Below are 22,505 nucleotides of genomic sequence, written 5' to 3' on the forward strand. Positions count from 1 at the left end.
ACCTTCAGCATTGCTAATGTAACCCGCAAAGAAGTCGCGGAGCTTGACAGGATCGCAGCCGTCTAGCTGGCAGGGCTCGATTGCTGTAGCGAGCTGGCGATACAGGGGCATGTCAACCTGGTGTATGTCAGCCACGCACATGGACTGGCTTGTGTCTTTGCGCCTACATCCGGTCCTCGAGCGACGGTCCAGCCTCGGGTATTAGAAATCTGGCTCTGAATAACGGTCGCTCGGTCGGTCTTGATAGTAATCCCATCGTCGGCAATACACTACAATTCTCTCAGTCACTTCTTACTCTTCAAAGACAATTTAGTAGACCATACTCTCTCAAGGCTGTATATGGATCAGAAAAAGTAATCACTCAAGGATCCTATAAGTGCCCCTTCATAGTAAGGCTTGTAGAGGCCATTCTTAGGAAGATCAATAGCCTGAGGAAAGCACTGGCAGTTCCTAGAAGCATGGTTCGCAAAGTCGCCGCTGCCAAGGGCTCTTTTGACGGCCTCGCAAATATCGATTCTCTCCGTGTTGACCTTTGTTCCGCATTGCCATCCAAAACCGCCTTTACCGAGTTAGCGACGAGGAAATCGTTGGTCGGTAGGGTGACTTGCAGAGGATCCTTTCTGTGGTTGTTGGGTACGTGAAGAATTGAGAATTGCACTGGGTGATGCCGTAGACGCCGCCGCAGGCTTTGTCAATGGACATTTGCACAGCCACAGCGTGCTGTATTATCCAGCCGAGGAGGGTGGACAAGGAATAGGACCGCATGGCGAATGGAGGATCCGATGCAACGGTAATGCCAAGGACGTTGAACACTGAAAATGGGTACAAGGGAGCGTAGTTAATTTAAATGCCAAGCCCAAGGGAGACCTCAGAGACGTTTTCTCCTGTTCATCAAAGCTACAGCCAGTCCAGACTGGCGCTATCTACGCCTTGCTGAAGCCATCGCACAACGAGCGCTAGAAAAGCGACGATCTAGGGAACACGTCCAAGAAAAGATGTGAGATTAGGTAGAATAGCGAAAGGGAACAGCCACGAACAAAAGCCAGGCATCCCGCCCCTTTATCGACATCGGTTGTGGTTACTCAAAGAGGGTTAGAAACGACGCCACTTGGTAGGGCTGAGCCAGGGCCACAGCCGTGATTGGCGAAAGAGGTCACCGCTGAAGCTTCAATTTATGGTTATTGAACGCCTGTCACCACTAACACCTAGCGCACAAGGCCTCCTGGGTTCTAGACTCTTGCCAGGAGGCAGATTTCAGACTGGAATCGGCGAGGCTGTACTCACTTGCGGACCAGATCTCCGGGTCTTGGGCTCACATGACGTGGATTAAGGCGTCCCTGGAATGACCGTCATCGGTCATAAATACCACTGGGAGTGTGTAGTGGTCTGGGTTGATAACCCCAGCGTTACCGCGACTGCCCAAATTTCGCCAGCACTCGCCCCAAGATCAAGCACTTCAAGGATTTGCGACAACCCATCAAAGTACTTGGGACTCACAGTATTGACACGACACGCAACGAAGGAAATACTTAGCCTCTCATCCAGTGGGAATCACTGCCTGCAGCAGCCCGCCAATCTTCAGATACTGTCGATTGGGAGAATGCCAATTTTCCCATGGGCAAAAGCTTTGACAGTAGCATTGCCAAGGCATTTTTTCTAGGCGGTTAAATTGCGTGACCCTATATACGCGTTGATCGGTCCCCTCTCTGGTGTTCAACCATGCCCGTCCCTTGTAGAACCTATGCCAAGCCAAAGTCATTACTAAACAGATTTCTGCACTAGACAGGCTTGGCATATTAGCAGAGTGTCTCGTTGTCACCATGCAAGTGGTAGTCCAGCTTAGCTCAAGGACCTCGAAACATCAACACCTTTGCTGAGAGAACTCTGCAGAGTTGATGCACTACATCCGCTTATGCATTGACGGCCTTTGTAGACGTGGGTTGTTGATCGGTATAGATCATGCGATGAGGTGGTTTTTGAGGCTGAGGCTACGGAAACCTTAAAGCTTGAGGTTGGCAGCCGAGTGGGATAGAAAATTGATAAGCGTATGCGCGGCTCATTGTCTCAAATGGGAAGTTGAGTACACTATAAGGGATCCGGCAGTTGAAAACGGCAATGCGTCCCTTGTTTTGATGACGACTTACATAGTTGGTGCAGACTTGGCTTCTTCAATATCTAAGGAAAGGGTCGAGACAGTACGATGCACAGCCCCTATCAAGCGGGTCAGGAGTACCGTATAAATATCAAGCCATGGTCTCCCGTTGTTCCAAGGACAACTTCATCACAGTACTGTCACTCATAACTTTTCTTTCACCATGACTCGATTTCTAGCGGTCTTGTTGATCCCTGCCATCTGGTTTTCCACCAGCTCCGCATTGTCAATGCTCAACGATGGAACAACTCGACACCTTAGCCAAAGAATTACCACCAGACAGACTATTGTCGCGCCGCCGCCTTGCGTACCGATTTATCCACTTCCAAGCGAGTTTGAAACCCAACAGCGGTTTAATTGTTTCGCTCACGCCTTCCTTGTCACCAAGAACTTGACCGAGGCATTCCAGTATATATCCGAGGGCTATGTTGTAAGTGCTTGGGCATTCGAACTGGCTTCCTAGCTTCGTATCTATGACACGATTTATCTTGCCCCTTTTGGTGTATCCCCTCACACGATGCTTACTTGGCTTTGTATAACAGAACCACAACCCATTCGTTACTCAGAACGGCTCTCAGGCTGCCTTTGACTTTTTGGCACCCATCTGGCCGTCTACCAATATAACCTTCCAGCGGAAGCTCTTCAGGGGCGATATGGGGTGGGTGAACTACAATAGCTCTGCCGCCGGAGAAATCATTGACCGATTTCGGTGGGAGGCCGGTTGTATTGTTGAGCATGTAAGTGTATCTGACTTTCTCAATTCAGCTCGTTTAGCTAATAGATACGCAAGTGGGATGTTGGTGAAGTGTGGCCGACGGACAAATAGCCTGTGAGTGGCTACTAGGGGCAGATACCAATGGATTCTTCCACATGTAGTGAAGTCAGGGAAGAGCCTGATCATCGAATTGCAAGTTAAAAAGAATTAGAGCAATAGCTGTACGTAGCTTCGATATCCAAAGAATCCAGCATTTCTAGCACTAAGCGACGATTATGTGGCATTTATCACGCCTGGATAGACCGAGCTCGAACTTTTAGCTATGGAACAGCTTGGCTATGGACTAAAGAGTTGAGTTGTCTTTGTAATCGTGTTGCCCCTAACTAGTCCTTTCTCATCGGTCTTGATTCAACAGTCTGCTTGGGTTCGATCAACCTCGTATTGTCCAAGTTCGATAATTTACTCGGAGACCAAAACTCCTATATTCCGGCTCGTCCGGAACTTGTCTTATCTTGCGTCTGTAGCCCCTGAAACTCTATTTCTATTTTCTAAAATAGGAAAGAGTCCCCTCAACCGTGCCATAAGTTATGAAACTACCACCGTCTCAGGATGGCAATATCGCCGAGAGCGTCAAGCAAGGGTGAGCGTACTGGTCCTCCCAGATAAGGCTCACCGAACAAAGTGGAGTTGTCATCGTATTGGCTGGTCAAGTTCTGGTCGAACCACTCTCGTCAGGTTATACTCAATGCATACCCTCTTATAAATAGGTGCTCGGTCAAGGAGCAATTTGAAGCGTTGAGGTCTCAGAACGTGGCCCACATAATTCTTGCACAACCACATCGACCATACTGGTTCAAGAAGCTCACGAAGCAAGGTATAGGTTAGAATCACTAGTTCCTATAGGAAACCCATACCCATTGCTTGAACTAGATAAAGACTGGGCGCAATTATCAAGCCCGTCGATGGCCCTCGTCCAATCCCTTCGGCGCCATCGCAAACTGGAAGGGATTAAAGACACTCAGGGGAGCTGCTGTGGCTCATGCAGTAAAAACAGTATCGGTCAATTGATTTCTCTATCATTCTTCCATTAGCAAGCTCACCCTTTGACGCCGCTATCAACCGCGACAGGTTATTCTGTGGCAACCTGGTTACCTTGATTCTCTCAATCCATTCGCATAGGCAGAACCGTGATCTCAGAAATGTCGTCCATATCAAGGTCCGCAGGCAACCGCGCCGTATAGACCCCGAGCTGTTCCCTATCCCCTTCCCAGAGTACTGGCTCCCCATAGAGCTGACCGATCTCTTCCTTGGGTGGAAGGTCACTGCCAGACGTGTCGCGAGACCAGCCATCGACGAATGCCTCGAAACGCCACCCAAACGGTGTAGCTTCAGCTACATCACCTGCTTCAGTGCCCTGCCAGTCAGACCAGAATTCAAGAGGATCTTCCCCGTAGGCTTCCTCTCCGTTGCGATGACGAAAGTGCCATTTCTCGGTCATGAAACCATGGCCGTTGTTTCCAAGCACTTCCCAGTACCAAATGCCACCCTTTTCGTCGCGACCCCAACCCCACCTGGGGCTTCTGAGTTGTCTCATGACATGATCATCATCTTCGCGTGCGTAAAATGGTCGCATGTCGACATCTTCCTCATCTTCATCTGAGAATGCGTCGTCATCAATGATCCTTTCAGGCAGTACTTCGCAAGTGTCGTTTCGATCAACTGCAAACATGTGCAATGGCCCAGTTGAGCCGGTGCCTAGGTCTCTCCAGAGACCCAACTCCCAGTCCCACGCTCGGTCATTCTTCACAGCCCAGGGGTTGTGCTCATTTTCCCGTTCGCTCTCATAACTCCGTCTCTCTGGATCCATGATCTCCTCATCCGTCCTGGGATCATACCAGACTCCATTGCGGTCAACCCACAAACCTGATGCATGGTCGTGCACTCGGCATGGGCCTAGCTCATGTGTGTATCCATCCTCGTCTCTTCGCTCATCAGCCTCGTCGTCAAGAGCCATTACTTCCACAGGTTCATAGCCCCGCGTTCGCCATCCTCGCCGTCGCGTGTCGAATACCGCTCCGGTTGGCCACTTATCAATATCCCAAACTGCATCATGCGTGCACACCGGATCTTGGTCATCTGGCCCAAAGTCGGGCTCGAGCTGCTTGCCATTCGCTCTCTTGTTGACAAAGCCTAGGACGGTTCGTTCACTAGTCGGCCAAGGGTTGTCTTCTTCCATATCTTGACCGGGAACGATGATGAATCTTTCCAGCTGCAACGAGTTCAATTTGTGCAAACTGAGCAGCATCCTTTTAGTAACCTTTGAGGAAGTGATGCGAAGTTTCCGAAGGGTATTCGCATGGAGCCGAACAAATCTCACGAGTGCTGAGTTGTCATCATCAAGTAGTTCCTCTGGCCCAACGAAATCGGTCTCCCGTTCCCCAAGCATGATATCGTCGAGGTGCACTTCCATCAGACGAGGCAGCTTTGGAATGATCTGCAACAGCCTAGGAGACCTTTCGTCCTCCTGGTAGGCAGCTTCTCGGCAAAGGTGAAGATAAGATACGGTGGTCGCAGCCTCGAGGCAAGCTATGAACCCTTTCATTTGCCTCTCGGAGGGGGCGGTGCCAGAGATGCAAAAGTCGAGATATTCTAGCTTGGAAAAGGCAAAGGCCGCATGGCTCGGGAGAAATCTGAGAGCAGTCTCCTTGGTAGTGGTTTCATCAGCAAAGAGGAGCCGAGTCACCCTTTTGTCGGGCTGTCCTGCCATATGGACAAGCGCTGGTACCAGAGCAGCGAGAAATCCCGTGTTAAATGTGCACCTCTCTTGGTTATGATGAATGAGGCGTTTGATGACTCTTGCGGTTACCGGGTAGCCGGAGGAAACTGCTTGTACTTGGCGTTCGTTATGCATGGGCTTCGAGACAAGGGCATGGAGGTTTGGCATTCTGTCAAGCGCCTGTATAAACTGAGGCAGGAAAGTGGCAAAGGCCTCTTGGAAGTCATCTGGCTCGCCCTTTGTTGTGACCCAAAAGAGATCTCGCATCTGGGCCATTATTTCAGTCAAGAATGGCCATTCGTGTGAAGAAAACGGTGAATACCCCCCGGAACGTTCCCAGGTTTCGTCTTCGAATCTTGTATGGTCTCCGTTCAATTCTTCCCAGACGACTGTGCAGACATGGCGAACAAGGTGAGGGGAGTCGGCAATCTTGAAGAAGGCATCGCGGTCAGCCTTGAGAGTGGAAATCCGGACGCTATTGAACAGGATAGGAGTCGCTTTGTCGGCGAGCAGGTGAGACGCAAGTCTGGCGGATTTGACATCTTGTTTGGGGAGGAAAGAGAGAAGTGGCTGTAAGACTTCAATCGGCAGGTTGGGGAGGTGCGCAAATTTCCAGCACGAAGAATCGACTTCTTGAGCCATGATGTGCTCTCTAGTGTTGAGATGCGTGAGGATCTCCAGGCAAGTTGTGAGGCTAGGCAGAAGGGAGGGGTTTGAAGGGAGCTTGCACACGTGTGACCGTCACGTGACCGACTCTGACAAGGCAGATTCCATGAGACGAGGATTCAGGGCAGGCATGTTAGAGAGTTAGTGGGAATTTTTGATAGGCCTTGATAAATTTGTGAGCATTGGAAGCCGATAAATGCAGTATAGGGCGTGAATCATTGACACGAACAATGTTGAGGCATCCAAACGTGTGTCTTCATTATCCCACCATCCCTCCCCAACCCAAACTAGCAACCACTCAAAAACACGTACAAACGATTATCTATCATTCTCCCTATATCTCATACTTGGTCAAAATTTCCTACCGCCACGAGGACCCTTCCTCTTGTATCTGGGCTATTGAACCTCTCATAAGCCTGGCTGCAATGTTAGTGGGTTCACACAACGCGGAGATGGACGGGGGACTTGCGTTGAGAGCGTCCTTGAAATGAAATGACGAGTCAACAAACACGCGCATTTTCCCTTCTTCCGCAAGCGAGGCCAACCGCTCTGCATTTGCGCCGGTTAGAGGAGCGCTAAATGTGATGTATTTCCTGGGAATGCCGCCCAAGAATGAAGGCTGGTGAGTATTTCTAAGAGCTTGGAGAATGAAACCAAGCTGTCCTGTCTCTTCATTACCCTCACCAACATTGACAACAATTCCATCTGGCTTGAGGTATCCAGGTGACTTTGTGAACAACTCCTGTGATCCGACTGTGTCCAAAATGGCATCAAACAGGCCCTTTCCATATGTTTCTGTCAGGAAACCCGGGACGGACTTGACTTGACGATAGTCGACAACCTGGTTTACCATCAGTTGCTCGTCTTGATTGCAATGTGTGACCAAAGAACCACTCACCTCGTCTGCGCCAACGCTCCTGACAATATCCGCTTTCGATCCCGAACACACAGCAACGACGTGTGCCCCGAGATGTTTCGCCAACTGGATAACAGCAGTCCCAACAGCTCCGCTACCTCCATTGATTAAGATGCGATCCCCTCTCTTGACCTGGGCTTTTTGAATCATCCCCATAGCGACTTGGCCAAGAACACTTAGACAAGCGGCCTCGGCAAATGTCATGTTGGTAGGCTTGATAGCGATGCAGTCAGAGCCGATTAGGAGGTATTCTGCCAGCGTCCCGTGGCCTGACACAGCAGTGGCGTACTTGGATACTGTTCCAAAGACTGGTGTTCCAGGTCCAAGTCTAGGAGGGACATCAGGACCCGCCAGCACGACACATCCGGAAAAGTCGAGTTCTGGGATCGCGTTTTTTCGAAGTGTGGACGGCACTACCAGCATGAGGTTTTTGCCAGCAGATGACAGGGCGGCATGTGAAATTCGGACGAGAACTTGGGACCCTTTCGGCTTGGGAGGCATTGGCAATGAAGAATTCAATGACAAGATCTGTCCTGGAGCACCAGAAGTGCTAAAAGTCCAGGCTTGCATAGTGGTGGGAATGTTGCTGTTGTTGTTGTCCATGGTGATGTGAGGTTGACTCTAGATATGATATGTTGACGATTCATGGCTTGGCGGCGATTTATATCTTGCAATTTTCTACCTATTACAGTCTAGAAATTGATTCCAAACTCGTTGCTTACGATCGACATTGTGGTTTGACCCAGCCACAATGTCACTGCTCCGCCATGTTTAGCGCTTGGTGCTGAAGAGGAAACTCCGCAGCGTATAGTGGCCGAGTGCTTCTGCCAGCAGATAAAGCAATGAGTCGCCCAGCAAGTACGTCCATTACATTACTCTTTATCGGCCATTTCGTCAAGAAAATGGGCCGAACAGGGCTGTGGAATGATCGAGAGAGGATCTGCGGGGGCACCGTTCGTTCATGGCGTAATCTCCGCCCAAGTTTAAAAGTCCGCAACCACGGTCTCATACCGCAATGTAGATCGGAGTTTCAATCGCATGGGTACCCGTGGCGATTACCAACCAGATTCGACTTTAATGATTACTGATTCAATTTACCTGAATCCAACTATGTTCGGTAGCATCGTGGATATGCTAACGTGGATGGCTGCTTATCTCCGCGTCGTCATCAATTTGGGCATTTTCGTATTTATGCCGGCTTACAAGGGCAGGCCATAGAGCTTTATCGACGGTGAGTTCATATCGAAACCTCTTTAACGCAGGTTACATTGTTGTTATCCATCATTCTCGTTGAACTAGCTGCTCGTGCAAGCAATGGGATAGCAAGTAAGCCAGTCAAGTTTACCTAATGGTCATGCAGTGCTGAATGGCCTGCTGTTGAGATAGGCGGTTGGAGGCAATAAGGGCCTAACCTATATCAGCTTAAGACGGATGGTTTGCTGTATGATGCGCGATGATGGAAAGGGTTAACATGAAGACTCGGTGCCAAGGCGTTGCCTCGCGCATTTGATCCTTTGCCAAAACGTCTATTTGGCCATTTCGACTCATCCTGCGTCAATTCCTCATCTCGCACTTCAACATCAAGAGTGAATCGAAATGACTCATGGACGCCATGTCCCGTTTGAGTTGATCTGCTTTGCATAACTTGGCGTTGGCTCGTGGTATGATTGGCCCTGGGGGTTTGTGCATTCATAATTACCCTCAGCCGCAGAAATGCAACCTCAACTCGAGACATTGAACTACCCCTTCTGTTCAACAAAATCAACTTTTTCTATAAGATATGTATTCTCCTCATTGCCATGGAATGAACAAGAAGATCACCACACCATCAATCAGAGACCTCAGTCGCAGCTTAGAAGCATATTCTGCTCTGAGTCTCGACAATGACACGCTTGCAAACCCCTTCGGGGGACGACCAAACAATTGGTGACACTAAAAATATGAAACAAACGAACGAGAAAAATGTCATCTCTAGCGATTCCTCCTTTACTAGATCTAGCTCCAACACTAACATCAATGGCGCGACCCCCAAAGACGACGATGAACCTCCGACGAGCGAAAAGGACGACATGACTACAGGGGAGTACCCTACAGGTTTCAGGCTCTTCTTTATTCTTCTCGCTCTCGGCCTCAGCATCTTTCTAGCCTCTCTCGACATGGTATATCACGCCATTATCCTATCACTAACTCGAGCTAACACCACTAGACAATCGTCGCAACCGCCATCCCCAAAATCACTGACGAATTCCGCGGCCTCGACAAAGTCTCTTGGTACAGCACCGCATTTTTCACGACCAACGGCGGCTTCCAATCCTCTTGGGGCAAAGCCTACAAGTACTTCAACCTCAAGTTCACCTTCCTCGCTTCCGTCTTCGTCTTTGAGCTCGGTAGCCTGATCTGTGCCGTCGCCCGCGACTCGACTACGTTTATCATCGGACGAGCAATAAACGGCCTCGGGGCTGCTGGCATTGGTACCGGTGCTTATACCATCATTGCGTTTGTGGCCGAGCCTCAAAAGCGTGCCAGCTATACGGGAATTATTGGTGCCTCGTATGGTATCGCCTCTGTTATCGGGCCTCTAGTTGGGGGTGTCTTTTCCGATAAAGTGTCATGGCGCTGGTGTTTTTGGATTAATCTCCCGGTCGGAGGTCTTGGTGCCACCATCATTATCTTGTTCTTCCAAACCCCCAGCAGTGCGCGCCCTGTCGATGCAAGCTGGCCAGAGCGGCTGTTGCAGATGGACCTCGTTGGTGCCTGCATTCTTGTCGGCGCAACGCTTTGTTATCTCCTGGCTCTTCAATACGGCGGACAGAGTCTCCCCTGGGATGACAAGACTGTTATTGGCCTACTTGTCGGCTTTGTCACCATCGGAGCTGCCTTTGTGGGATGGGAATGGCGTCTAGACGAGAGAGCCATGATTGTCCCTCGTCTGTTCAAGAAGAGAGCTATAGGCATGAGCACCATGTTCATCTTTTTCTTTGGAGGTCCCTACTATCTGACCATCTACTACCTACCCATCTACTTTCAGAGCGTGAGTGGCTCGACAGCTATTATGTCAGGCGTCAAGAACCTACCTCTCATTCTCGCGGTCACAATTTCTATGATCGCTTCTGGCATCTTCATCAGCGCCACGGGCCATGGAGTCCCGGTCATGATGTTTGGCTCGACTCTGGCTGTCATCGGTGCCGGTCTCTTGTATACCCTCGATGTTGATTCAAGTATTGGCGAGTGGATCGGATACCAGATCCTCGGAGGAATTGGCTGGGGTATCGCCCTCCAGGTACCCATTATTGTTTCCCAGGCCAGCGCGGCCGCCCAGGATATATCATCGGTCACGGCAATGATCTTGTGTTAGTCAACCCCCACAGAAAAGAGCAGACTTGGTGCTAATACCGTCTAGTGTTTCAGTGTCTTGGTGGCACCATGTTCAACTCTGCTGCGCAGGCAGCCTTCGTGAACAGCATGATCAGGACACTCCCCAGTGATGTCCCTGGCATCGATGTTCAAGCCGTTGTCCAGACTGGAGCCACCGAGATTCGGGACGTGTTTTCTTCCTCTGAAGTCGTCGGCATAATTGCTTCGTATATGACGGGTCTCAATCTCACGTTTGCTATCGCTATCGCAGGTGCTGGCCTGGGTGTTGTCACAAGTGTCTTCAACGACTACAAAAGGCTAGGCAAAGCCGCCGTCAAGGATACGGGAGCTGTGGTTTAATAGCTACCACGGTAATTGTGTATTGGCATAATGTAATACTTAGATACCTAGACTAGCGCACTTTGCTTCCATATCAACCCTTTTCCTTGGAACTCGCTTCTCTTTCGAGTGCTTGGTGACGTGGGAATACTCACCATTTCGCCATGGACGTGGAAGGAAGTGAAAAGCATTGGACATGGGTATGGTTTTACTCGCTGTAAGAAGTCTCTCATACAGAATATGCTATAGAAAACTCCCTAGTGTGAAAAGTACCCAGAGTTAGGCACTGGAGCCCCTTCCAGCTTAAAGTATCCAGGCTGCAACACCTGGAAAACCTGCTGAGGATCATACTTCTTGGAGATACTCTTCAGCTTCGCCTTGTTCTCGGCGCCGTAGTTAGTGACGACATCCTGGAACTGACTGGCGTAGTTCATGTAGAGATAATCATTGTCCACATCTCGAGCCTTGGACTCCTCCTTGGTCTTCCTCATGATGTCTGACATCCATTTGTAGATGGCCTCATCATCGGACTTGTTTAGCCACATGGCGCAGAGCTGAACAATGAGAACAGGTCCATCCTTGACATCAAGACCGAGTGCGTTTCCTCCATTGGTCTGCATCTTCTTGAGCTGAGGGGTTGTGATGCCCTGGATGACAATGTTGGGGAAAATTCCAGGAATCTTCTCAACTTCGGGAAGCTTCTCGAAGAAAAGATCCTTGAAAAAATCGACGATGCCGCTGTCAACCTTAGTCGAGATGACATAGTACATCTCACGCAGACCAATAGGCGCACCCTCCATGTTCTCCTTGGCCCACGCGCCAAGATCTTTGTTTCCAGTGGTATCAGAAACAGGCGTAATGGCATCAATCTCATCCCAAATCTCTGCGTCCCCACCATCAGGCCCAGCGTAGTAAAGAGTAGGAAGACCAAGCTTTGTGCCGTTCAAAGCTCCCCAGACCGCCCAGAAACCGGCCTTGGGATCCTTGGGAGAGTTGTTGACGAGGCCCACGACGGCTTTGGTGAGTTCAGGGAACTTGTCCTCGGTGAAGGCTCGATTGCCTCCCCACATCTGACCACCGGGAAGGGGAACGGTCTTGAGGTTGAACTTGACGACGAGGCCAAAGTTGTTGCCACCGCCACGAAGGGCCCAGTAGAGGTCTTTGTGCTTCTTGGCACTGGCCTTGATAATGGCACCATTGGCAAGAACCACCTAGATGGTCGGTTAGAGTTAGTGTCAATGTGAGTAAGTAGAGATTCTTACCTCGTAGCTGTCAACGTTGTCGCAAGCCCAACCGTGCAGGTTAGAGAAGTAAGAGATACCGCCTGCAATAGATTAGTAAAGGCTGTGAGAGAGATGCCAAGAGCCATACCTCCGGTCGTGAGTCCTCCAACACCGATGTTGGACAACCGTCCTCCGATAACAGTAACATCCGACTTGGAAAGCTGTTCAAACACAGGACCCCAGGTATTTCCAGGCTCAATAGAAGCAATCTTCTTGTCCTTGGAGAGGCTGATACCCTTCAGGTTGGTGAACGAAATGGTGATGCCGCCCTCAGCCGAGGACGCGCCAGCCATGGCTGCATGGCCACCACTCTTGGCCGCAAAGGGACATTGTGTCAGGCGGGACAAGAGAACAACGACGGATACGTCTTTTGCTTTTGATGGTTTGAAGATGCATTGGGGATCGACATCGCCTTGGTTTGCGGACCAGTATGAGCTTGTGAAGGCCTCGTATGCTGCTTCACCTTTTGTCTCTACAGCCTCATCTCCATAGAGGAATTTGAGAGATTTGCACTATTGAAGTTAGAAAAGACGGGCATCACCTTGACATCTTCACTTACAGCAGCAGCGCAACCAGCGGTGGATCTCTTTGAGTCCTCTGCCAAGGCAGGGATCTCAGTCACATCGACGCCAAGATCAAGAAGTGCATCGGCGACGTCAAAATTCTTGGGTTCCAGAACAGGGTCAGTGGCTGCGCAGGCCGTCGACACCACGGCACTCAAAGCCAACAAAGAACTAGCGGAAGGAGGAATCATGTTGGCTGAATGGCAGTTGAGGACCTAGAACAAGTACCCAAGAATAGGGCACCCATGGCTTTTGTATCATCCTGTCCCAGAAACAATCCAGGTACCGAGCCGGGGCCTGGTTAATCTCACAGCGTAGCAATGTCCCAGAAGGCTTGCAGGAGACAAAAAAGCCACTCAGATTTGTGGTCCAAGCGCTTTCCCAATGCCTCCTAAGATCGCCAAGGACATGCGGGAATTGTCCCAGGGACGAAACGTAATTGCTTTGCCTGGGTGAGTTGGGGGCCAATTGCCATGGAACTTAGGTACTCCGTAGGAAAGTTGCTCATCCCTTGGCCAGCCCTACGGTAATCCGTCCGAGTACGGATACGGGGTAGAGCTGACGACGGGCCTTCGCCATTTGAGCTTCGAAAGCCCTGCAGAACTTGAAGCACCGGTCTGGCTTGGCGGGTCAACCGTTGAACCCGCCACACCGCTAGCTTTGCTCCGCATCGGCGATAACTGGCTGGATGCTGCAGATGAGATTGTTACACAGGGATAGGCTTACTTACTTGTGTCACTTATAAATGTGAGCTTCTTGATTCAGCTGGACTGGCATTATCGTCGCCATCATGAGGTAGGACAGGGGGCTGAATACCTGATCTTAGCTGCCGCAATGGAATGCAGATCCGCCAAATCTCGCCTTTCACCAGCAGGGATCACCAAGCTGGCCTGGCTGGCTGCTGACTGCATCTCTAGTAATTCAGTGGTGATTCGGAGACTAGGCAAGATTCTGCACACGGCCCTACCGGAATAACCTTGATCTAGATCCCTGCAGTAAATCCTGCGCTTTCCCTGACATAGAAGGAGTACGAGCCAAAATGTCAGCACCGGGGCCGATAGGTTGTCAGTGCGAGCCGCATTTCGGACTCCGACTTTGTCCAAACTGCCGCTTTCGCCCGTAGGATACATTCGGACACCCTGACAGATGTGGGGAGAGTCGTATGTTGCCGCAAATGGCTACGTGGAAGCGAATATAAAGCCTCGTCCTGCAACGGTGTAACTTCATGTCTCCAAAAGTAGCGTTGCGGCTTTCTAGAACCACTTCTCCCCGTTATCCATGCCATATGGGCCGGCCATTCAATAGCACAGCTACACAAGCGGTCTTCAGTGGTTGGGCTTCCCAGTCGATTGCCATAGAGGTCGGATTTCGTGCCATAGAGTTGCGACGAGGCCTTGGTACGTGCGAAGAACGACGAGATCATAAATTAACATCACATGAAGCCTCTTGGGGCAGCGCATGTAGAAGAAGTCAAATACATTTACTTAGACAACAGCCCTCAAGGGTCAGTTGCTCTGTCCATCATGCGATACCTACGACAGGCGTGACCGCTGCCCATGTACTCCATACAAAAACTAGTGACAACATGTCCCCATTCCCAAATAACATGACCGAACCCAAAGACCAACCACCAAGTCTGTCTGAAGGTCATTCGTCATCCGAGCGACCGTCCGCGTCCCATTCACCATCCGAGTCCGAGTTATCCCCCGAGCCATCGCCAGATTCACCATCCGGACCTTCATCAGAGCCGTCACCTGATTCATCATCTGAGTCTTCATCGTCGCCTTGACCCGACTCGAGGCTTCCATCCGGCTCGATAGATACCTTAAGGGGGTACTCCCCAATGAGACTCTCCAATCTGGGCAACAAACGGGCCGACTTCTTCTTAGCCTTCTGCAGGCCAGCCTTGTTCATTTCCACGCAGTACTCTCCAGGGCCGTACAGGATAATGATATGGAGACTCTCGAGATTTGGGAACTTCCCATATGGCGCCATCTGGGCCAGCATCAACAGATCAGTCCTCGCCGCCATAGTGTACGCATCTAGTCCAATGATTAGGTGCTTGACGGTGGGAGGAAGTATATTCACGATGCAACTCTGGCAGAGCTCCTTCATCAGTTTAGGATCCTCGATGTCAGACTCGGAATCATAGTGCTTGTAGAAAGTAGCCTCGTTCAGATGGAGCGTGCGTAGTTTGCCGAATGGGGCGAGCGTGGATTTGACAACGCGCATCTCTGGATGGACGGGTTCATGGTCGGTGGGTGAAATGTCGTTGGTGCCGATTTCGATGGTTTCAAGAGTGTCGGCTCTGAACTGGAGAGCCCTGAAGAGGCATTCGGCCGGGAGATGCTCTCTTTTATCTTCCTTGCGGGTGGTGAGATATCGAAAATGCTTGAGCTTCTTGGCCTGATAGATGATCTCCGCTAGGACTCTGAGTCCCCTGTCCTCTCGGTCTTGTTCAGAAGCCTCCTTGTCCTTTGGGATGATGGAATTGATGAGCTCCAAAGTGGTAAGATTCTGAAGGGCCGGCGCAAAGGCTCTGGAGTCGAAAGAAGACGCTGCATGATGATCAGCGAGCCAAGTAGTGCTCACAAAAACGAGGCTCTGCAATGCGGGTGCTGCACGGAGAATCACGCGAACACCAGGGTTGCAGATGCTGGAGATGTCGGACATGTTGATGGTGAGGGTGAGGTGGCGTAGCTTGTACAGCTTGGCAGAGTCCCCGTTGATCTTCAAGCGCTGCGCAAAATGGAGCAGGGTTGTTGTGGACTCGATGTCATCGTCGCACGACGGTCTCGACATTGGGGCACAAGGCCAACATGACCTCGTTATAAATTTGACCGTAGGCATGAGAGAAGACAATGTTGTTTTCAAGGGCGAAATTGACATAGGGGTCGTCGTAAACGTCCATGTCGTAGTCTTCGGCGATATCCATGGCGAGTTGTAGCCCGTTCGGCTCGCCCCATTCAATGTGGCCCAGCTGCAACACCCTCACATACTCCGAGAGGTCTGGGTCCATATAGATGTTGAGAAGCCAAGTGGCAAAGGGCATGGTGCGGCCGGCGTTATGGTAGAAGATGGGCAGGGCAATGTCGCGGAAGCGCGTCGAGGTTTGTGCCAGGGCCCAAAGGGCGCGGGGTGAGCCGCATCTGTCCCCGAATGGGTTCAGCAGATCCGTGCCGATCTTCTTGGGACGACAGTGCCCGCAGAGATTCCTGCATATCTCTCGTAGGATCTCCGAAGGGAACTGGTCGAGCGACGTAGGCGACGCATCCTTCTTGGCGGAGGCCATGTCGAGAGACATGAATGGGGGATCGAGGTTGGGCTTTGTCGTGAAGTTGCAAAGGTGTGATGTGTAAATAGCCGGAGAAGAAAGGAAGACGAGGGAAAGGAGATGTTGGTCTCTCGAATGTTTGGTCTTGATTGTTTTTCTCGGTTGGTTGCATGAGTGCAAGAAAGGGCTGGCACTGTCAACGGCCGAACCGATCACTGACCGAAGTAAATCACCACAAGCTGATTTTCTTTGTCGTTTGTTTCTCCCTCTCGAGAAATCAAGTAAATTATGTATTAAAAGGTGGTATCGCGCAGAACGTTTGCCTTGCTGTCCCTGATCAACTCCTGCAGCCACAAAGGAAATCCAGTGAGACCGGCCAGTAAAACGCCGTAGGCAGGTAGCACGACCCGCCCGCTCTTGCATCCCATTACGTGATCAACAACAACTTTGGCAACCTTGTCTGGCTCATCAAGGGGGTCGTGGAAAGTTGGGTGTGCCGTGAGGTTTTGGATAAGAGGCGTGCGGACCCAGTAGGGGTAAATGATGCTGATATGCCGTGAGCGGAGATACAGGGAAGGAATAGCGTCATGCTTACCTCGTAAGAACGTTCCTAGTGTTATATCTATGCTTCAAATCTTGCGCCAGACCCTCATGAAATGCTGTCAATCCGGCTTTCGTGCAACTGTAGTCGAGATTGCTAGCAATCGTGATGAAACTCGCGATGCTGGCCATGGTGACAACATGACCGTGCTGCTGCCTGATCATTGACGGTAGGAACTCCTGTGAAAGCCAAAAATGTGCAAGAATGTTGACATCGAACATGTGTTTGACCTGATCTTTGCTGCAGCTGAGGATATCCTTGCCGAGTACAACTCCCGCATTGTTGATGAGGACAGTCGGCTCGCCAACATCCTGACGGATCTTTTCTGCCGCCTCGTGTATCGCATCTGGTGAAGTAACATCCACTTCGTAAAAGCGTGCGTTGGCTGGTAGAGCTTGCTTTGGTGGTTGGATATCAAATGATACAACTTGGACGTTCCTTCGAGCAAACTGATTGACCATGTGAGATCCCATTCCACCGCTGCCTCCCGTGATTAGAACTATCTCTTTCTTCCAGTCCCATAGATGGGCGCCTGTTCGTGTATTAAGGACGAGTCTGTTGAGAAGGCTATTAAGGCCGTAGCATGTGCCAATGATTGCTAGAGGTCCGAGGATACGTCTGAGTACTGTATTTTGCGGGATGGAAGTCATGATAATGTTAGCGATCCCGCGTCCTTGCCGCAAGAGCGTCTGTAGAAGGCGACACAGCCCCCAAGACATGTTGTGTATGGTTGATTCCTGCATCTTGGCGTTTGATTTGAAGCGGAAAGTAGGGCTAGATCGAGGTAATGAAAGCACAGCCGACGAAAACAAGAAGTGAGAGACGGGAGGGTCGTCAATGTATTTATCCGCCCCTTGTCGCACAACCTTCTGTCCTCCGTCACCTTGCCCCCACCTACCAAGGTCCCTTTCCAAGCACATCTCTTGAGCTGAGGTGTGGATGATCCTGGCCTGTCTTAGCCGGTTCAAGGCACGACAGCCAGCCACAAAGCCAAGCGAACCAATAAGCCCAACTGTCACCCCGTTGCCGATATCTTGAAGGTGTCAGATATTGGTTCTCGACTTCTCAATAGCCTACCTCGCGTAGGCATTTCTGATAAGCACTTGAACCAACACGTTGCAAATCACATACCAAGACGGCAAAGAGAGCGGCTTCCCCGAGACATTGCGCGGGATGGGTGAGACAGGAATTTGCGATATCCACTTGTTACGTGCCACGGCATATCCGAAGGAAGCCGGTCCGATTGAGGGGAGTGTTTTCTCTTGTACAAATGAGGAATTTCGTGAAGCTCTCACACAGAAGCAGGAGGTTGGGTCTTGGCACTGCTGGTATCCCCACGATAATTGCAGCCCGTGTACAACACGGGGTGTTGGGGCCTCCACATTACCGCCTTGCCGTGTCGCCTATCCCGCATACTTGGCAAAAGGATCAGCCGTAGAATCCGTGTTGCGTACATATTCCGAGCCGATCGCCGTATCATCCGCCAAAGCTTGTCCGTACTGCTTGGCAATAAAAGCGAAGATCATGTCGATGCCAGCCGAAATGCCGGATGATGTCCAGATGTTGCCGTCCACAACCCATCTTGCTTCTTTTACCCACTTGACGTTTGGTCCTTGAGACACGACCTGTTGATGGGTTAGTGAAGAGGCCCTACGAAAGAGTATGATCACTTACCCAAGAGAACGATCTCTTGTTTGACGTGGCCTCCCTGCCATCGAGGACGCCCGACTGTGCGGCGATAGCACTTCCCGTGCAAACCGTTAGAAGGTATCGCAACTTCGGATACCTCTCCTTGATAAACTGTCTCACCCTGGCAATGTTCTCTGGGTCTCTCGTTCCCATGCCACCAGGCACCAACAGGACCTCAATATCCTCCGGCGCGGTGTCATAAGTGTGCGTTGGAACGACACTCTGTCCGATTCGGCCAGGAGTCGAATCAACTAGCGTCGTGACGGGCTCGAGTGAAGTGTGGAGTATGGAGAGTGAGAGCGGCTGGTTCCTCGACATGTAGTTCAAGGCATCTATAGGGCCAAAGACGTCGAGGGCTTGGAAGCCCCGGAAGAGAGCGACGGCATATTTTGTTGGAGGAGACATGATGACGTTGCTTGAGTCTGTGAATAGTGACAAGTATGAGAACAGTTCTCAGCTTCTTATACTCGTCCTGTTTTTGGAGGGCGTGAGGCTTGAGCACGTTTTATCTTGACGTGAGGGGTAGATCGGGCTAGACTCTTGGTATGGATATCTTTGCTCATTGGATGTTGGTTGGGCGCATGTCAATATTTGTCAGCAAATTCCGGTGGTGATCGGAATTAAAGTTGTGTGGGGTGTATTGCGAAATACGATTGATAAGATGCTTGAGTAATGAAGCTATTCCCAGCTGGATTGACGTGGTGGCTTAACATCTGAGACGCAGTCATTAGTGGGATGTGACGACTACCCACGCGCCCGTCCTAAATGGGCAACCTTTGCGTTTAGAAGTCAAGACCATTGTGTTGGTCCAAAAGTAGAAGTGCTCGATTCACGGGCCCAACATCATGTCAGACATTGAGCAGCCCACTTTTCCAGGCAGCAGATCCCCTTGTCCGTCTCATTCACGCTCCCTTTTGAAGGCGTGAAACAAGACTTGAATTGTGCATCGAAGTGTTGCTGAAACAACTTCATCGGTTCTGCTGCATTGGCCGCTACAATGGACGACGACACCATCAATCGCATCATCAGACAGTTGAACCCTGGCGATCGTGCTGCTGGCAGACAGAAAGCGCTTGATTCTGCACGTCTTCCCGGGGTGTGTCCATGGTTTCTTGACCTCTCAGAGATACGAAATTGGATGAATGGAACGGGTCCCCAGCTCTTCTGGCTCGATGGCCCAAGTAAGAGTACAAGATTGATGACAATGGCTATTAGTACTGACATAGGACAGCCGCAAGTGGCAAAACGTTTCTGAGGTGCACCACTGGAAGAAAATGTCTACGATGGGAAGATGGCTAATATTTGACTAGCTCGAAAGTCGTCAATCATATTCGATCCGACGACCGACTACGAGCAAACAATTCTGCAGTTGCCGTCGTCTACGCCGAGAAAAGCTACGAACACCGGAACATCGCCGATTGGAACCTTCGACTGTCATCCGTAGCCAGGCAGCTCGCATCTCAACTGCCAACCTCCTCCGCTGCTCTGAAAAGGGCTCTGGTCATGTTCTCTGACACTGATGACGACCAACTTCATTCGGTTCTGAGAACACTGGCCTCCGAGTTTGGAACCGTCTTCATCGTCTTTGATGGAATTGGCAAGGCAACCACCAACAGTTTGAAGGCACTCATGCGTATCCTTGATGGAGGCCATGAAGAGAGGGCTTCGTTCCAGGTGTTGATAACCAGTCGTGATCCACCTCCCGATACTTTCACCGCTCAGTTCGAGGTCTCTGTCGTCAAGGCTGGGGCTGATAGTATTGACCTGAGAGCTTATGTTACCTCTGAATTGCGAGATGCCTTCCCAGAGCTCTCTCCTTTGGAGCTCTCCAAGGTAAACGCATTACTTGAGGCCGAAATTTCTTTTGCCTGGGGCGGAGTGTAAGTATCACTGCCACTTCTCACTGCATATGCTCATGGTTCTCTTAGCTTCCTGCCTCTGCCTCTGCCTCATCTGTGTGTAAAACCCTCGGAGGCGATGGAGACTCTCTCTACAATGACCGCGCCGGCTCACGGGCAGTCGACTTCTGCTACTATGCAGCAAGCTTGCCGCGGAATAATGGCACAAATCAAATCAAGCAAATGGGGAGATATGGTCTGCTGTGTCCTCTACCACCTGGTCAAAAGTAGCGAGTTCGGCTATGAGTTCACGATCCCAATGGCGGTAGACGCCCTGGGCGCTTGGAAGATATTCCATGAAGACGGGTCTCGGTATACTGCCTCGGACATCATCGAGATTTGCGCTGGACTTTATTACTTTAGCGATGACAACCAAACTATTCGCATTCGGTCTCCTATTCTCGAGAATTACCTTCAACACGAGGAATTTGGCAGAGAATACGAAGAGCTTTGTACGACCGCACAAATGCGGTATCTATGCAAGCCTGAATTCTCCAACGGAGCTTGTGCATCCTCGAATGAGCTTCGCGAATGCTTCAAAAACAACAGATATCTCTGGTACGCGGCGAGGATGTTGGCTCCCAATCTCCATCAACACATCCCCAAATCCTTCATATCCGACTTTATGGTACTTTCGTCCAACCAGGGGTCCATTGACTCGTATCTGCAAGCAGCCAACGCTTGGCCATACAAGGATGAAGTCACCTACGACGAACTGGAGGAAAGTTTAGAATACTGGAACTGCTTCACACGCGGGTTTCGACCTCTCCACCTTGCCGTACAACTATCTGACTCAGCCCCACTGATCCAAGCCTTGACAGAACTAGGGGAGCAGCTTGAAGGGCGTAACAAGGATGGCCAAACTGCACTGCACATCGCTGCACAAAGCCAGGGAGATTGCAATGCTCTCCGTGCTCTTCTTGCCTGTGGCAGCGACCTGTCTGCCGTGGATGAGAATGGCGAAACACCACTGTCTCTAGCGATTGTGTGGGGGAGCATCGAGTCTGTCAAGTTACTGTTCGAGTATGGCGCGGATATCAACACCGTTGATGAGGAGACTCTTGAAATGTGTACACAAGAGGAGCCGGAGATTGCCAAGTATTTGGCTGAGCGCGGTGTTGAGATGCCGGTCAATGATGACAATGATGACAGCTCAACGATCTCTGAATAAATGGAACTATTCACGGATGGTTAACACTGAATTCTAGACCCCGAGATACTAAGTTGAATAAGTGAATTACATTTCTAGCCTAATCAAGTCCAATCTTATCCGCTCCTCGGGCGGGATATCATAAACCGACCATGGCGACGGGCAAAGTTGCAGCTCACGCTGTCGAGAGGATGCCCAGTTCTCGACCCCTACTTGGTAGCCGTTCTTTGTGTTCCGCCGTCACTGGGATCTAGGTTTACTTGGCTTCCACACATGCCCCAATCCATCGACGGCAGCTTGGATGTTGGACAAGCACAGAGGAATTTCCCTGGTGTCGCAACGTGAATTGTCCTCAATTCCCCAAACTGCTTGGCGTAGCCGTTCTAGGCTCCTTCCCGACGTTTTGACAGTAATTTGTAGATGGTTGATCAACCTGTGAGTCTCTGTTACCAACTGAAGCATCCCCTTAAGTATTTTTGCCCGTTCCGTGGAGTCTTTGTCCTCAGGATCAAGACTCGCCTCTTCATCACGCAAGAGTTCTGCAATGGTTCGCAGGTGCACGCCAACCGTGTCCAAATTGGTCAACAGAGATGACCTTTCCTCCTTGAGATATTGAAGACGCCCGCCAATCCTGCGGCCTTCTTGGCTTAACAGCCCGCGTAGTTGTCTGAATCTTCCCGTGACGTCGCCCACATCCTTCCCTGAAGCCGTGAATTTTAGGACATGATTATTCAAATTCTGAACCTCGTCGACTGCCACTTGAGACAAGCTGTCCCACGCGACAAATTTGCTGATCACTTCGTCGGTATCGAAAGAAAAGGCCTGCATTCCCTGTTCAAGAGTTTGGCGATTGCGCATGTCCGAGTGCTTGATGGTGGCCCTCATGTGCGTCATGGTTGTTTCGTAAGCTTTGAGTTTTGGAATGCCTCCGTGCTCAGAGCTAATACAGTAGGCCTTCTGCCACTTGTTATGAGACGTGACAATATCGTTGATGGCGCTCGCTGTGGGCCATCTCGAAGGGATGTTGGGCGTGAAAATCACATAACTGGCAAAGCCTACGCATGCACAAAGAGCAATAAACCCCGCCATGAAAGACCAGAAATACCAGTCGTCTTGTGGCTGTCTTTCT

At 50.6% G+C, this 22,505-nt stretch overlaps 7 protein-coding genes across 7 annotated transcripts; 2 read left to right on the forward strand and 5 right to left on the reverse strand.

Moving 5' to 3' along the window:
• Positions 1 to 4,029: 4,029 nt before the first annotated feature.
• LRP88_11227 (uncharacterized protein) lies at positions 4,030 to 6,285 on the reverse strand (the record flags this gene model as incomplete). Its single annotated transcript, XM_083247658.1, has 1 exon — positions 4,030 to 6,285. One exon carries the CDS (start codon positions 6,283 to 6,285, stop codon positions 4,030 to 4,032), a length of 2,256 nt encoding a protein of 751 aa, XP_083096806.1.
• Positions 6,286 to 6,717: 432 nt separating this feature from the next.
• LRP88_11228 (NAD(P)-dependent alcohol dehydrogenase) lies at positions 6,718 to 7,828 on the reverse strand (the record flags this gene model as incomplete). The annotated part of the gene is made up of 3 exons (XM_083247659.1): positions 6,718 to 6,725; positions 6,994 to 7,150; positions 7,208 to 7,828. 3 exons carry the CDS (start codon positions 7,826 to 7,828, stop codon positions 6,718 to 6,720), a joined length of 786 nt encoding a protein of 261 aa, XP_083096807.1.
• A 1,337-nt stretch (positions 7,829 to 9,165) lies between these two features.
• LRP88_11229 (MDR family MFS transporter) lies at positions 9,166 to 10,939 on the forward strand (the record flags this gene model as incomplete). The annotated part of the gene is made up of 3 exons (XM_083247660.1): positions 9,166 to 9,384; positions 9,432 to 10,575; positions 10,626 to 10,939. The coding sequence occupies 3 exons, from the start codon at positions 9,166 to 9,168 to the stop codon at positions 10,937 to 10,939; spliced, it is 1,677 nt and encodes a 558-aa protein (XP_083096808.1).
• A 236-nt stretch (positions 10,940 to 11,175) lies between these two features.
• Positions 11,176 to 12,955, reverse strand: LRP88_11230 (FAD-binding oxidoreductase; the record flags this gene model as incomplete). Its single annotated transcript, XM_083247661.1, has 4 exons — positions 11,176 to 12,129; positions 12,181 to 12,242; positions 12,290 to 12,713; positions 12,761 to 12,955. 4 exons carry the CDS (start codon positions 12,953 to 12,955, stop codon positions 11,176 to 11,178), a joined length of 1,635 nt encoding a protein of 544 aa, XP_083096809.1.
• Positions 12,956 to 14,411: 1,456 nt separating this feature from the next.
• Positions 14,412 to 16,068, reverse strand: LRP88_11231 (uncharacterized protein; the record flags this gene model as incomplete). The annotated part of the gene is made up of 2 exons (XM_083247662.1): positions 14,412 to 15,503; positions 15,565 to 16,068. 2 exons carry the CDS (start codon positions 16,066 to 16,068, stop codon positions 14,412 to 14,414), a joined length of 1,596 nt encoding a protein of 531 aa, XP_083096810.1.
• Positions 16,069 to 18,042: 1,974 nt separating this feature from the next.
• Positions 18,043 to 18,733, reverse strand: LRP88_11232 (class I glutamine amidotransferase-like protein; the record flags this gene model as incomplete). The annotated part of the gene is made up of 2 exons (XM_083247663.1): positions 18,043 to 18,264; positions 18,314 to 18,733. 2 exons carry the CDS (start codon positions 18,731 to 18,733, stop codon positions 18,043 to 18,045), a joined length of 642 nt encoding a protein of 213 aa, XP_083096811.1.
• A 592-nt stretch (positions 18,734 to 19,325) lies between these two features.
• LRP88_11233 (ankyrin repeat domain-containing protein) lies at positions 19,326 to 21,397 on the forward strand (the record flags this gene model as incomplete). Its single annotated transcript, XM_083247664.1, has 3 exons — positions 19,326 to 19,426; positions 19,639 to 20,208; positions 20,257 to 21,397. The coding sequence occupies 3 exons, from the start codon at positions 19,326 to 19,328 to the stop codon at positions 21,395 to 21,397; spliced, it is 1,812 nt and encodes a 603-aa protein (XP_083096812.1).
• Positions 21,398 to 22,505: the final 1,108 nt, after the last annotated feature.

The sequence above is a fragment of the Fusarium phalaenopsidis genome (genome assembly GCF_050370095.1).
Source record: "Fusarium phalaenopsidis strain FUZ10S chromosome Unknown contig_32306, whole genome shotgun sequence".
Lineage (NCBI taxonomy): Eukaryota > Fungi > Ascomycota > Sordariomycetes > Hypocreales > Nectriaceae > Fusarium > Fusarium phalaenopsidis.